The 16,579-nt window shown below is 40.4% G+C and overlaps 2 protein-coding genes across 2 annotated transcripts in view; both read right to left on the reverse strand.

The window, feature by feature from the left end:
* The window catches only part of LOC123750692 (uncharacterized), a 32,784-nt gene extending 24,546 nt beyond the window's left edge, over positions 1–8,238 (reverse strand). Inside the window, exons 1-2 of the mRNA XM_069333617.1 lie at positions 8,122–8,238; positions 7,905–8,045 (exon numbers count right to left, since the gene is read on the reverse strand). Of these exons, the coding sequence (XP_069189718.1) occupies positions 7,905–7,946 (42 nt within the window). The 5' untranslated portion in view covers positions 7,947–8,045; positions 8,122–8,238. The remainder of the gene's footprint in view (positions 1–7,904; positions 8,046–8,121) is intronic.
* Positions 8,239–14,081: 5,843 nt separating this feature from the next.
* LOC123750681 (glutamate receptor ionotropic, delta-1) overlaps positions 14,082–16,579 on the reverse strand; it is a 38,637-nt gene continuing 36,139 nt past the window's right edge. Inside the window, exons 12-14 of the mRNA XM_045732784.2 lie at positions 15,762–15,851; positions 15,332–15,498; positions 14,082–14,706 (exon numbers count right to left, since the gene is read on the reverse strand). Coding sequence (XP_045588740.1) covers positions 14,385–14,706; positions 15,332–15,498; positions 15,762–15,851 — 579 coding nt within the window. The 3' untranslated portion in view covers positions 14,082–14,384. The remainder of the gene's footprint in view (positions 14,707–15,331; positions 15,499–15,761; positions 15,852–16,579) is intronic.

Raw genomic sequence — 16,579 nt, forward strand, 5'->3', positions numbered from 1 at the left:
CTATAATCATAATTTATTAACAAGAAGGTACAATGGATTTTGTGCGATTACATTATATTGGTAATTTTTACATTCTTGCAAAGCCACTAACACGCATAGGTACACTCAATATTCTTCAACATACTCTTTAATCCATCTACACATTCATGTATCTACACATGCACGCATCTGCACACTTAAAACACAAGCTAACACAAATTGCCGCCAGCCTACACCAACTGACTCCATAGGAAAAGTGATGAAGTCGCATATTTTCGAGAGAAGAGGAAACAGCTATCTCTCTTTTGTTTTGAAACAAGGAGCCTAATCCCTTTGCTGGAGCACGGTTATATAAACATTAGTATTCAGCAATCACTCCCTCCTCATTCTCCCTCATGACAAGCTCACGCACTAACCTCACCCGACTCCCTTTTCCTTCCCCCACCCTGTCGCATTCCTCTCCTCTTGCGTCCGGATTCTACCATGAAAGGAGGAGGCTTCTGCCTGATCCCCATCTCACACACACACCCTCCAGCAAGACATTATTTATGTTTACTAGATACGGTACCTGACGGTTCCCGGGCCCACCCTGTGCCTAGACCTCTCCCACCACACTGTATCTGGATCGGGTTCTGGAATTCTACTCTGGCAATATTTCCCTCACCTCCCCCATCACCCCACCCCTTACACACCTTCTCACCACATTACTGAAATCATTTTCACACCATACCTATCTACCTGAACATATTCCCCCCTATATCCTCATATAATTAAACTTTTTCACATTACACTATCTACATCACTATAAACAAAAGGCTGTGACCATGCCCCAAACCTGCCATCTGAATATTCGTTTTGCACGTCAGTATCTGAATAAACTCTTATATTTAAACGAATGCTAAACTCTATGGCCTTTTGGTTGCATATATCATACCCAACTCTGTGGAAAGGGTGTGGAAGCTCATTCCTCAAGGGAGGAGCAGGAGTGGGGAACTTTTTGAGAGCATGGGATTAAATTGGCAATATTTTAAAAAGTTCCCTTGAGAGTCAATAGAAAAAGCTGCTTGAATGAATTCCTAAAGAACTTTGTTTAAGCGACCAATATATGTGTAAGCATGACAACACTGTTACCCGTATTACATTCGGCACTGGTTCCCCGTGCCCCCATTGGTTCCTCACCTCCCCCCCCCAGTCAAGGGGGTTACACATCCGTCCTAGTCACTCTCTTCCCCCCTCCCTCCCCTAACTCTCATCTCTGTTTCCCTATCCCCCCACTCTTCCCATCTCCCCCTACTTTTCCTCATCCCTCTCTTGTTCATCCCTCTCCTCTTCCCCCCCCCCCTCTCTACCTGTCTCCATCCCTCTATCCTCCTCTCTCTTTTCCTCTCCTTCCTTTCCATTTTCCCTCCCTCATTTTCTCAATTCATTTTCATTCCCAATTCTCCCACCCACCTGTTCTCTCTCCCTTCCCTCCACCAGTTCTCCCTCCCTCTCATTCTTTCTCTCAGTGTGCAAAGCATGCTTGTGTAATGCTGAATCAATATTATCAACATTCACTTAACATAGCATGTTGATAACATAAGAATGTAAGAATAAAGGTAACTGCAGAGGGCCATACGAGGCATTTCTGGGTCTATACGAGGCAGCTCCTATTTATAACAACCCAATCCCATTCATATATATGTCCAACTCACATTTGAAACAATCGAGGGACCCGACCTCCACCACGTTACGCGGTAATTGGGTCCACAAATCAAAAACCCTGTTACCGAACAAGTATTTACCGAGGTCTTTCCTAAATTTAAACTTATTCAATTTATGCCAATTGTTTCGTATTCTGTCTTGTGTTGATACTTTTAATACCCTATTAATATCCCCTTTGTTATGCCATTCATCCACTTGTGCACTTCTATCAGGTCACCCCTAGTTCTTCGCCTTTCTAGAGAATGTAATTTAAGCTTTGTCAATCTTTCTTCATAAGAAAGATTTTTAATTTCAGGGTTTAACTTTGTCATCCTATGCTGGACGCGTTCTAGTGAATTTATATCCATTCTATAGTACAGCGACCAAAACTGAACTGCATAATCTAAATTAGGGCCTAACCAGAGCAAGATATAGCTGAAGAACAACACCAGGTGTCTTGTTACTAACGCTTCAATTAATAAATCCCAGTGTCCTATTTGCCTTATTACGATCATTCAAGCATTGATCCTTTTGTTTTAAATTCTTACTAATCATAACTCCCAGAACCCTTTCGCAATCCGACTTCGCACTCTCAACACCATCTAGTTTGTATCTTGTAACTCTTATTAATACCTAGCCTCAAAACCTTACATTTGTGTCATGAAACTGCATCTGCCAATCTTTTGACCATTTCAAAACCTTATTTAGATCATCTTGAAGTGATATTGAGTCTTTTTCCATGTTTATTTCCCTCCCAATTTTTGTATCATCTGCAAATTTGTAAATATTGCTGCTCAATCCTGAATCTAAATCATTTATATATATTATGAATAACAGAGGTCCCAGGACAGAGCCTTGAGGCACTCCACTTACAACATTTTTCCCAATCTGACTTAACCCCATTTATACTAACTGTTTCCTTTGGTACAGCCATGCCCTAATCCAACTTAATATAGCACCCCCAATACCATGAGCTTCTATATTTTTAATCAGTCTTTCATGTGGCACTGTATCAAAAAGCTTTGCTAAAGTCAAGGTACACAACAACACAATCCTTACTGGTAGGTAAAATAATATTCCCAGTAATACAATGGGTTCCGATAGTACAAAGGGTTCGTTCTCGATGCACAATTGAGGATTCCAGGTTCGAATCCTGGGCAGGTCAGAAATGGTTGGAGACACTTCCTTTCACCTAATGCCTCTGTTCACCTAGCAGTGAGTAGGTACTCAGAAGTTAGTCACCTTCTTAAACTGCTTGATGGGGTTGCATCCTAGGCGGGGTCAGTAATTCGACCTTGGGGTGGGACCTCGACAAAAGTCAAAACGTGTATGAAAACACTCTGGCTTCCTGTCCCCAGACACAATGAATTATAGATAACTGCTGAAATAACACTCATGACAATTACAGAGAAATCACACATGTGATATATATAAATGAAAAAATCAACTGGAGCTCTTATACGACGCGAACACGTGACAAGCATACTGCCAGCCACAGCCTCCACCACTGTATCACCAAGACCACCTGTAGTAGATATTGATATGGGTGTTTCATTAACAGTGACAAAGAGAATACTTAAACAAATTATCTAATGAAAATCTTTCTGACCAAACAAATTCACAAAGACCTGAAAGTTGTAGCATTAAAGATTTTGATAAATAACGTGAAGAGACATTTATATATACAGTAGAACTAATAGAGCAAGATCTCGGCAATGTGATGTCATAGTGGCCAGAATACGCCTGGAATATAGACGTATCGGGCAGCTCTCTCAAAACCCAAATGTTGAATACACCATGTGTCAACTTTGTGAAAGAGAAAACATGCACTCCCTTGAACATTATATTGTAGAATGTCCCATACTGACTGACTTTCGCCCTTCTTGGCTGAGGTATGCTGAACTCTGTAAATACTATATGAATACTGGAACACTTGACAATATACTGGACTTGTACCTAAGACTATGTAATGCATCAGTTATACAATGTTTGTGATGTAACTATAACCTGAGCTTGTAAAAGTACCCTAATCACCTTCAGAGGTTCAGTGCTTAATAACGCTTAATTCAGTAATCACTGAAGTAATCATTGGTAGTTAATATAGCAGCTACCTTACCCTGTCAAAGTAGGAGAGACAAATGTGTGTATATATGTGTATATATGTATATATTTTTAAGTACATGTGTGTATGTATGTATGCATGTGTATACAGGATATGTGGAAGCTGGTCAGAATTGCAATTTACCTTTGTAAATGCACATCAATGTAAAAGGACACATCGAACACTGTTTATGTAGTACAGACGTAAATCTGTATATTTCTGTATTTCTGTATGTAGGTTAGATCAACATTTTATAAGCACTGCAATCACCTTCTGTGGTTGATTGTTCAAAAAATCACTGAACTATATATATATTTAACATACCTCTAACCCTGTCCATGGAGGACAAAAGAAAATGTATATATGCTAGTTAGCATTGTAAATGTGTGGCCACATCTGTGGTAGAAAATAATAATAAAAAAAACTATCACCCTGACCTGATTTAGTTATACAACCAGGCATTCTATTGTGCAACCTCCAACACTACTGTAGTAGAATCCCAGGTTGTATTCTGTAATTCACATACCAAAAGATATACTGTATACTATCAGGAAGATTACATACAAGATGGATTTTTCTACACTGAGAAGATTAACACACTACTGTACTTCATCAATGCTTAATATGCCATAAAGTCCTGTTAAGTAATTCTATGAAATCACTTCAGCTAAAGCAGCATCTTTAAATGTTTCACCTAGGGTTAGCACAAAATGATGCCAGCCTTTTAAGCTGAAATCTGATTATTACTTCATTAGTCTATACCCAACCACTTGGGCTGGACAGTAGAGTGACGGTCTCATCTCATGCAGGTCGGCGTTCAATCCCTGACTGTCCAGGTGGTTGGGCACCATTCATTTCCCCCGTCCCATCCCAAATCCTTATCCTGACCCCTTCTAAGTGCTATATAGTCATAATGGCTTGGCACTTTCCCTTGAAAACTCACTCTCTCTCTTCATTACCCTATTACTGAAGGTGAAGGAAAGACCCAAATTATGTATAAGTATTAAAACCAAATTTTTGAATATAGCCTACAACATTTCTCAAAGTACTGTATACAATGCTAAGCATTATATACAATCTAAGCATTTTGTATACAATGCTAAGCATTGTATACAAAACCTTGACAAAGGATGTAGGTTACATCCAAAAATGTGTTTTTTTAATACACTTACATATAATTTGCATCTTTCCTTCACCCTCACTCAAGCACTACTGCATTGTAGTAAGTTTCTCCATTGTTATTATCATTATTATTATTATTAGATATTTAATAATAGTACACTAAAGTCAACATAATTTATGTTGATAACCATAATTTTTGTACTACAGTATAAGCATTCTACACATATTTATACCGCTGTAAATATAGTATGCAAGAAATAGAGGCTATCCTCCTCTTTAGATAGTACTATACTTATACTGTATAAATGATGTCAACCATTGTACATATATTGACATATTGCATAATTGGAAAAAAAAAATTAGGTCCTATTGAATTTGGACAAACTGGAAAAGGTTTTGTATTTACGGTGCTAATAAAATCTAACCTAACTTAACCATCCTAGTGCTAATACACACAAAGGCCTAATATAGTACATATATGAACTATACTAGGCCTACAAATATATAAGTTTAGTTTTTAGTTATATTTTTTCTGGACTCTTATAAAGTGAATAGTACCAAATTCTACTATTTAATTATTCTTACATCAATATACAGGTATGTGCAATGGTCCACAGTTACAAAAAAAAAAATAAAGAGTACTATCTAAACAGGAGGATGGGTCGAGGAAATGGGTAAAATACCCATTCGTCTGGAGACCAGCACCAGGGTGTCCAAAGACTTGGCAAGCAACGCAACTCTGAACATTTGCAGTTTCTCAGTAATATCTCTGTGGGTATGCATGTATAGCATTCAGTCCAGTGTAATTTCATAGAAATTATACTGTTTCAATTCATCTCCTGTTTTAATTCATGCAATAACTTTTGCAATTAACCAGATATAACTACATCAAATCCACCAAGAACATTGATAACTTTCTAACTGTCCAGAGACCGGCAATTTATCATAAGCTCCTATATAAAAAACAAAAAATGTTGTGCTCTCTGACTCTGTATCCAAATAGCATTAGCCTAGCTATTTGGATGCATTCTTCTAGCCAAATTCAATGCTACATGGGAATACAAAAAGAACAGTGCCCCATGTGCCTGTACACAGTGCTTACATGGGCTAGTATCCAAATGACACAGTGCTTACATGGGCTAGTATCCAAATGACACAGTGCTTACATGGGCTAGTATCCAAATGACACAGTGCTTACATGGGCTAGTATCCAAATGACACAGTGCTTACATGGGCTAGTATCCAAATGACACAGTGCTTACATGGGCTAGTATCCAAATGACACAGTGCTTACATGGGCTAGTATCCAAATGACACAGTGCTTACATGGGCTAGTATCCAAATGACACAGTGCTTACATGGGCTAGTATCCAAATGACACAGTGCTTACATGGGCTAGTATCCAAATGACGCAGTGCTTACATGGGCTAGTATCCAAATGACGCAGTGCTTACATGGGCTAGTATCCAAATGACGCAGTGCTTACATGGGCTAGTATCCAAATGACGCAGTGCTTACATGGGCTAGTATCCAAATGACGCAGTGCTTACATGGGCTAGTATCCAAATGACACAGTGCTTACATGGGCTAGTATCCAAATGACACAGTGCTTACATGGGCTAGTATCCAAATGACACAGTGCTTACATGGGCTAGTATCCAAATGACACAGTGCTTACATGGGCTAGTATCCAAATGACACAGTGCTTACATGGGCTAGTATCCAAATGACACAGTGCTTACATGGGCTAGTATCCAAATGACAAGATACCATGTGCCTGTATTCAAAAAACCATATTTGAACATGGGTTCCCTACGTTCAAAGGGAATTGACCAATGGGCCAGTATTTGTGCAAATAACACAAGTGCTCCATAGCGTGTAACAAAATAGTACAATGCACCATGTGCTTATATTCAAATAGCAGTGCCCTTTGAGTCTGTATTTATCCAAATAACAGTACCATATTTCTCTGCATCCAAACTGCAGTGTGCCATGAGTCTATATTCAATTAAAAGTGCCACACGGTTCTACAGTATATTGAAAACAGTAATACCCCCCATGAGCCAATAATCAAATAGCAGTGTCTCTTGGGCCTGTAGGCAAATATCACATTTTCCCATAGGCCTAGTACCATATTCAAATAGCAGAGAATATGGGTCTGTATTTTCCACACTGCAAAGTGCTGCATGTGCCCATTTCTAATTTATCCATACACCTTTTGTATATACAGTAGGCTCCGTGTTTCTGTAATTCTCTATGCTATTACGGGCAATTGTAAAGTTTTTACTATGGGCTGAACTATCTGTAAGGTGGGTCAATCTCCGAGCATGCTCAGTCTCCAACAGTACTGATAACACATAGTGTATTCACGTTATTTATTGCAATTAAGCTATATTACATTATTTTTGCAGAGAAAAAGCTTGTTCTATACAGTACTTTTAAATGGGGGGGGGGGGGCAATCCATTTCTGATGCAACTACAGTATTGTATTACACGATTGTTTGGTTTCAATTTTGACCCAACATAGTGCCTGGCTGTTATGTATTTGGAAAATACATAATACATATACTGTACCTAGTTCAACCACTGTAACTGGACGGGGTTAAGTAACTTTTCATTTGACACTATAGGAAAACAAATGATGAGGATCTTAAAGACAGGAACAAGTAACATTATAATCTAAATGTAAAAAAAAAATTATTAAATATAATAATTTAATCATTCACTGTGTTGGGAGACAGAAAGCCAGCATGTATTCATACACGTTTGGCTTATATCAAGGTTCCCCCCCCCCAGGGTCGAATTACTGACTCTGCCCAGGATACAACCCCACAACAAGCTAACTCCTAAGTACCTACTCACTGCTAGGTGAACAGAGGGATTAGGTGAAAGGAAATGAGGCGTCCAACCATTTCTGTCCCGCCCGGGATTCGAACCCAGAATTCTCGATTGTGCGTCGAGAACGAACCCGACTGTACTACCGGGACCCTAAATATATATAGTATATAAATAATCTTACCGTAGTATGTGACTTCCTTCCCTGCAGCGCCTCCTCCGCCATGCAGACCGCAGGACATCATCTCCTCCAGGGTGCTGCCTCACGTGTCACGCCCCCACACACCTGAGACAGCGCCGGAGGGGGGTACACGCCCCCACACACCTGAGACAGCGCCGGAGGGGGGGGTACACGCCCCCACACACCTGAGACAGCGCCTGGGGTACACGCCCCCACACACCTGGGACAACGCCTGGTGTACAATCCACCTGGATAATCCTGTGGTTTCCAGGAAGTCAACACCACCGCAAGCCCCCGCTACACTGCACTCACAGCGAGATTACTCTACACATCTACATTTTCTCCTCTAACAGTGCTTTTGAGAGTATGTTGAGCACATGGGGTGCTGTGCCTGGGACAGCAAGCCGGCTGTACCTGTCACTGACGCCGGGACGGGACCGTCTCCAATGTTGTTGTTGTTGGTACCGCCAGGCTCGCCAACTCTTCCGGGGTTGGTCTATATTATATCCTCGGTTTCATAACGTAATTAAGCCAAATATAAGCTAATGTGATCATCAATATTTAAGGGTGTCTTTTTCATAGTGTGAACTGAAATATGAGACTGGCTGAATTCGATATATTAATTATTGTTGTGGTGCGGATAGGTTGCGAACTTTTGCGTGATGCAATAGGCATGTGCAGCGTGCTTCCTAAAGGCGGGATTTTCGTTTATTTTATTTATTTATTTATTTATTTATTTATTTATATATATATACAAGAAGGTACATATTGGGTTAGTGAGGATACATGTCATGGTGTTAACATTCTTGTAAAGTCACTAGTACGCGCAGCGTACTGATAATAGCTAGTATGGGCTCAGCCTTCAATACGGTGTAATTAAAATAACTAAATTGATATGTAATTAACTCTTACAAGGTCACTGGTGAGCTATGATATGCACCTAAACTTAAATCTGTCATATCTGTGATATCTGGTCGTGTCGAGGTACTCCTTTGGCAAACTATATATTAATTCATTCATATTCATATATAGTAACCTATCCCAGGGTGCATCCCACATTAGTTGCTTAATTTAACCCCGGGGTACATATTTAATTGTTTGGTGAACAGAGGCACTGGGTGAAAGTAGACGTATCTATCCATTTCTGTCCCGCTCGGGAATCGAACCCGGGATCCGCTACTGTACTCATCTAGTTGGGCTTGCAGGGGGTAGAGTTTTGGCTCTTTAGTGAACACCCACAATAGAGAAGGCTCTCAGAGACATACAATTGATGTCCAACGGAGACTTCAGACCTTCTCCTGGGGTGCCACTTGAGTATAAGTGATCCACGCCCCCCCCCCCCACCCCAGTTATAAAAATTGCTAACCACAATAAATGTGTATAATAAAATTTCATTCACACAGAAGCCTGATCGCGCCATCGCGAATGTGGGGCCTTTTCGATGTGTTATAGGGAAAGCTCGATGGTATATGGCGCCTGTGCAAGTTCAAGGACGTTTATCGACCAGACCACACACTAGAAGGTGAAGGGACGACGACGTTTCGGTCCGTCCTGAACCATTCTCAAGTCGATTCTCAATCGACTTGAGAATGGTCCAGGACGGACCGAAACGTCGTCGTCCCTTCATCTTCTAGTGTGTAGTCTGGTCAACATACTTTAGCCACGTTATTGTGACTCATCGCCTACGTTTATCGAGACAATAAATGCTACATAGCCTTCCCTTGGCGCCATCTTTTGATAATTACTTAAGACAATAAGATACATTTGTAAGCAAATAACCTTTGTAAACACACATTAATAACACTATGTAAAACGATACCTCGAACATTGTTTATGTAGGACAGACGTAAACCTGTGTATTTATGTACTTTTATATATATATACAAGAGTTGTTACATTCTTGTACAGCCACTAGCACGCACTGCATTTCGGGCAGGTCCTTAATCCTAATTCTCCCCGGAATAACGCCCGCCAAATCGTTTAACAACCAGGTACCCATTCACTGCTGGGTGAACAGAGGCTATACAGTTAAGGTTTAACGCCCCGGCCAGGATACGAACCCAGGCCACAACGCACGCGAAACGTCGGGCGAGTGTGTTATCACTGCGCCACGGGAAATCCACAGGGTATTTATGTTTTGTAGGTTATATCAGCATTTTAAAAGTATTACAATCACTTTATGTAGTTGATTATAATAATAATAATAATAATAATAATAATAATAATAATAATAATTTTATTTAGGTAAGGTACATACATACAATAAATTTTTACAAAGATTGGTTGACTTATAGGTAGAGCTAGTACATACAATGCCTAAAGCCACTATTACGCAAAGCGTTTCGGGCATGATAAACTTAAATGACAAGCTTGATACTAATTGAGCATAATGAGTAGAATGAAAACAAGAAATGAAAACATAGATGAAAAAGCAGCACAAATACAATTATGTCAACAAACAGCGCTCTTAAAAAAAACAGACATTGGTTGACAATAGAAGGGTAAGGTAGGTTACAGGGAATTTATTAGGTATAGCTTCGTTTTTGACTTAAACTGGTTGAGAGAGGTACAGTCTTTAACATGGTTGGGAAGGTCATTCCACATTCTGGGCCCCTTGATTTGTAGAGCATTTCTAGTTTGATTAAGTCGCACTCTAGGAATATCAAAACTGTATTTATTTCTGGTGTGGTGCTCATGGGTTCTGTTACATCCTTCTATGAAGCTTTTGAGATCAGGATTGGCATTATAGTTTAGCGTTTTATATATGTATAATACACATGAGAGAATGTGCAGTGACTTAATGTCTAACATATTCAGAGATTTGAGTAGGGGTACCGAGTGATGTCTGGGGCCAGAGTTGGATATTGTCCTAATAGCAGCTTTGTGTTGAGTAATTAGAGGACGTAAGTGATTTTGGGTAGTAGAGCCCCAAGCACAAATACCATAGTTGAGATATGGATAGATGAGGGAGTAATAGAGAGTCACCAGGGCAGGGCGTGGTACATAATATCTGATCTTAGAAAGAATGCCCACAGTTTTTGAATTTTTTTTTTTATATATTTAGAATGTGTCCCTGGAAATTCAGCTTGTGGTCAATGAGAATGCCAAGGAATTTGCCATCTAATTTGTTACAAATTTGGGTATTGTTTATTTTGAGATTTATTTGATTAGAGGATTTATTGCCAAACAGAATATAGAAAGTTTTGTCAATGTTAAGGGTGAGTTTGTTGGCAGTTAGCCAAAGATGGACTTTATTTAGCTCAGTATTAACTGTGGCATTTAGAGCAAGGGGGTCAGGACTGGAGCAAATGAAGGTTGTGTGATTGTTCAATAAATCACTGAACTCCCATGACGAAGCTCTGGTTATCTACCAGGTAACCAGAGGACGCAACACAGAAAACGGGACAGTATGTCAATTTCGCGAGCCTCTACCATTTTCTAGTACGACAGTTTTTGGTCCTAGGTAAAGTATACGTCAAAATGCGACGTTCTATTAGGACAGATATAGACAAGTGAACCCCACAGGCAACAGAGGAACGTGAGCGTGAAAAAGAAAACGTAATGGAAAGGTGGCCTTAAGAAAAATAATAATAATTTAATAATTGATTTGTAGTGCATTTCTAGTTTGATTAAATCGCACTCTAGGAATATCAAAACTGTATTTATTTCTGGTGTGGTGCTCATGGGTTCTGTTACATCCTTCTATGAAGCTTTTGAAGCCACTATTACGCAAAGCGTTTCGGGCAGGAAAAAAATTAATGACTAAAGCTTAAAACTAATGGGCAAAAAGAATAAAATGTGTTGAGAACAAATAAAAATAGAGGTAAAAGAGGGGGGAACATTGTTGAAAAAGCAGCACGAATACAATTACAAATTATTACAGAAAATTACATTCAAACAGCGTTGATTTGAAAAACAAAAAAACAAAACAAAAAACATACATGGGTTGACAACAGAGGGGTAAGGTAGGTTACAGGGAATTTATTAGGTATAGCTTCGTTTTTAACTTAAACTGGTTGAGAGAGGTACAGTCTTTAACATGGGAAGATCATTCCACATTCTGGGCCCCTTGATTTGTAGAGCATTTCTGGTTTGATTAAGTCGTACTCTAGGAATATCAAAACTGTATTTATTTCTGGTGTGGTGCTCATGGGTTCTGTTACAACCTTCTATGAAGCTTTTGAGATCAGGATTGGCATTATAGTTAAGCGTTTTATATATGTATAATACACATGAGAGAATGTGCAGTGACTTAATGTCTAACATATTCAGAGATTTGAGTAGGGGTACCGAGTGATGTCTGGGGCCAGAATTGGATATTGTCCTAATAGCAGCTTTGTGTTGAGTAATTAGAGGACGTAAGTGATTTTGGGTAGTAGAGCCCCAAGCACAAATACCATAGTTGAGATATGTATAGATAAGGGAGTAATAGATCGAGTCACCAGGGCAGGGCGTGGTACATAATATCTGATCTTAGAAAGAATGCCCACAGTTTTTGAAACTTTTTTTGATATGTTTAGAATGTGTCCCTGGAAATTCAGCTTGTGGTCAATGAGAATGCCAAGGAATTTGCCATCTAATTTGTTACAAATTTGGGTATTGTTTATTTTGAGATTTATTTGATTAGAGGATTTATTGCCAAACAGAATATAGAAAGTTTTGTCAATGTTAAGGGTGAGTTTGTTGGCAGTTAGCCAAAGATGGACTTTATTAAGCTCAGTATTTACTGTGGCATTTAGAGCAAGGGGATCAGGACTGGAGTAAATGAAGGTTGTGTCGTCAGCAAATAGAATTGGTTTGAGGTGTTGGGAGGCATTTGGAAGGTCATTAATGTAGATGAGAAAGAGGAGAGGGCCAAGTATGCTGCCCTGGGGAACACCAATGTTGATGGGTAGGGTGGGAGAAATTGTATTATTCACAGAAACACATTTGAACCTGTCAGTAAGGTAGGATTTGAGGTATTGTAGGGAGTGTCCTCTGACACCATAATGATGTAATTTAAGAAGAAGGTTTTGGTGGTTGACAGTATCGAAAGCTTTACGCAGGTCCACAAATAACCCAACAGGGAACTCATTTTTATCAAGAGCTGTATGAATCGAGTTAAGCATACTAATAAGTGCATCGTTAGTGCTTTTTTTGGGCCTGAAGCCATATTGGCAAGGGCAAAGTATATTGAGTTTGGCTAGATATGAGTAAAGCTGCTTATAGATTAGTTTTTGAAAAATTTTTGACAAGTTTGGCAGGATTGATATAGGTCTGTAGTTGTTAACATCTGTGAGATCACCACATTTGTGGACAGGCGTTACTCTCGCTTTTTTTAGTATATCTGGAAAGGTTTGGAGTTCAAGTGACTTGTTGAAGAGCAAAGCAATAGCAGGGGCTAAAGATCTGGAGGCTTTTTTGTAGATTAAAGTTGGTATCTCCTCAAGGGCACCAGACTTGGTTTTAAGGGAAAGGATTATCTCATTGACGTCAGTGGAATTAATAGGCTTTAGGTACAGAGACTGTGGATAGTTACCTGTAAGATAGTCCTTGATGTCAGTACTGGAAGATGGAATATCATTAGCAAGGGATGAACCAATGGAAGAGAAGAACCTATTGAACTCAATAGCAGAATCAGAGGCTGAAAGCTGACCATCGTTATTAGACAGGAGAGTCGGTTTGTTATTTAAAGACTTCTTTGATCCCAATATTTGTGAAATTGTTCTCCAAGTTTGTTTAATGTTGCTCTTTATTTGGGTAAATTTATCTTCGTAGTATTTGGTTTTGGCTCGTCTAATTATCTTATATAGCAATAATGAGTAATTCTTTGAGAATTCTTTGGAGACAATTCCTAACCTATACTTCTCAAGGTCATGTTTTTTATTAATAGATTTAAGTATTTAGTATAGTTAAAACATTCCAGAAGATGGCTTTCTCTCACTCTCGAGGAGTCGGTGGGACAATAAGTAGATGGTAGCTCCTTTAGGAGCTACCATCTTCTTGGTGACGGTCTGCGTTCAATCCCCGACCGTCCACAAGTGGTTGGGCACCACTTCTTCCCCCCGTCCCATCCCAAATCCTTATCCTGACCCCTTCCCAGTGCTATATAGTCGTAATGGCTTGGTGCTTCTCCTGATAGTTCCCTTCCCCTCCTCTAGGAGTCACCAGGAAGATGGCGGCTCCTCTAAAAGTCATTAATTTAGGTCGAGAAATAATTTATTTATTTTTTTAAACTACAAAGTTATGTTAGTGTTGTCTCGTGAGAAATGTTTGCTGGTTTTCCTTCACATGTGAAGAGTACTACAAGTTCATTTATTGCCCAGTGAACAGTATATTTGCTCAGGTTGCATACTTCATTACAGAGAAAACACTTAAGAAGTTCAAACGTGCTTTGTGAGGTTCACAAAAAGTGTATCAAAAAGTGTATATTAGGCATTGTTACAGGGATATATATATTTTCAGATTAGGGTTAGTGAAGACTACTATTGGCATTTATTCATCTTATACATCAAATTTGTGGCTAAAGTTGCTTTTATTCAAATTTCTGGGTATTCCTTTTCCTTGCTCTCTATGGCTGCGGATACCAGTCTTGCTGAACCTCCCCCCGGCTAGGCTGTCCAGATGAAAGTGGACGAGTTTCTCCACCAGTAGAGTCGACCCCGCCAGAAGGTATCCCATAGTCAGGAGGAAGAACGCAGCCTGTAGGTGCACCATGGTAATGGCTCCCGGACCGGTAGATGGGTGGATCTCCCGCTTGGACACTTTCCTAACTTCGTCCTTAATCCACTTCAGTACTAGTCCCGCCGACCCAAATCGAGTGAGCCTGAGGGAGGACAAAACTCTCTATATTAAGGATGTTTATGAGAGCTGGTATAAATACAAATACAAATATTTATTCAGATAAAGTACATACAAACAAGGTGAGATACAAAACGTTGATGGATTTATAGAGCTAGTACATACAATGCCTAAAGCCCCTATTATGCAAAGCGTTTCGGGCAGGAATTATGGTAAAATTATGGTAAAAGAGGTATTAAGCCACTGTAGCACTTGGAAGGGCTATGAGGACGAGGAATTATGATTTGAGGATAGAATGAAGGAACGGTCCATCCAATGAACAAATTCCATCCAGTTATTTACAGCACCGCTCCTGTGCCAGTAAGTCCACTACGCACTCACCATAACTCGTGCTACTTGGAACTTTTGTTCCCAGTAGCTAAATCTAAAACAACAACGAGGAACGGTGCCCAACCACGTTGACCTCAGTGGGAGCGCGGAAGAAGATAGTCGAAAGCCAGCGCTGTGCTGGTCTGTACAGACTATTCACACTAAAACACCGAGACTAACACCGCTCACATTTGTATCATCAAAGTAACCAACCGTTCTGACTCAGAGAGTCAGCTCAAAGCTCTCATTAAGTGCTGAACCAACCCGAAGAGGTGACTTACAGTTTGCTGACGATGTCCCTGTAGGGGGAGCCCTTGGTGCAGACGATGCCGTAGCCTTGGGGGTAAAAGGAGGTCTTGGCGAAGTAGTACTTGTTCTTGCCCCTCACCACCGCCCGGATCTCTGCGCCCAACTTAGCGTTGAGGAACACATATTTTCCCTTCGGCACCTGGCGAAGGAGAAGATGGCTCGGACCACGAATCAAAACAGTACATAAGGGAGAGAAAAAGGGAGATGTTAACACGGTGGTGGAGGCCTAGTGACAACGGTGGTGGGGGCCTAGCTTGTGACAAAACGGTCGTGGGGCTTGTGACACAAGACAGTGGTGGGGCCCCACCGAGAGACGTAGTGAGAGAAGAAAGTGGGGAGGGGATACGCGGGGAAGGTGTAGGTGATGGTGGCAGGTGTGGTAGAGGTGGAGGGGCCACTAACCTTGTCCATCCCGGCGCTGTAGTTCTCCACGTAGCCAACCTTGGGGTCGAATACGTCCCAAACTTCCTTGTATATCCCGCTCTTCGCCTCCTGTACCACCACCAAAAACAGTAGAAATCAGCATTAAATAATACCAGCAGGAGGGAATAGCAGCGAGAGGGAATACCAGCTGGTTGTCCGTTCAGACATACAATTTATTCATGTCTTCCTGCAGCTTTTCTTTACAGTAGGAAGAATTCAATAATCTTTCCTCAAAAGACTGAAAAAATCTTTCCTTTGAAGTTTCAATGCTCTGCACTCTTGTTTCGTCTGTGGGGATTAATGTGGATGTGGGGATTTGGGGGGATTAATAGTATTGCTATTAATCCCCAAAATAAAGGTCATTATTATACGTAATGAATAGTTAATATATCAGGGCAAAATTCTGAGGACATCACGGGAGGGAATTATCAAGTAAGTAATTATCAAAAGAAGGCACCAAACCGGGAAAGCTATGTAGCACCACCAAATGTGCGGAATAATCAGAGGGCGCTAAATATCACCAAGGATGCCAATACGAGAACAGAAACACATAAGGCGAACAATATCAAAAGTGTTCGATTCACCAAGAATTCTATTGAGGGACAAGTGACCATAAGGGACGGTCGGAAAACAAGACACACGCTCGTCCTGGAAGTCAGGACATTCAACAAGGATATGCACGACGGTAAGAGAGACCGTAAGAGGGATGGGATTTGGATAACAAGGAGCTGGGCGGCGCTCCATTAAGTGACTGAGTTAAGCGCGTATGGCCAAGACGCAACCGCGCCAGAGCCATT

This window comes from Procambarus clarkii, chromosome 4 (genome assembly GCF_040958095.1).
Source record: "Procambarus clarkii isolate CNS0578487 chromosome 4, FALCON_Pclarkii_2.0, whole genome shotgun sequence".
Taxonomy (NCBI): Eukaryota; Metazoa; Arthropoda; class Malacostraca; order Decapoda; family Cambaridae; genus Procambarus; species Procambarus clarkii.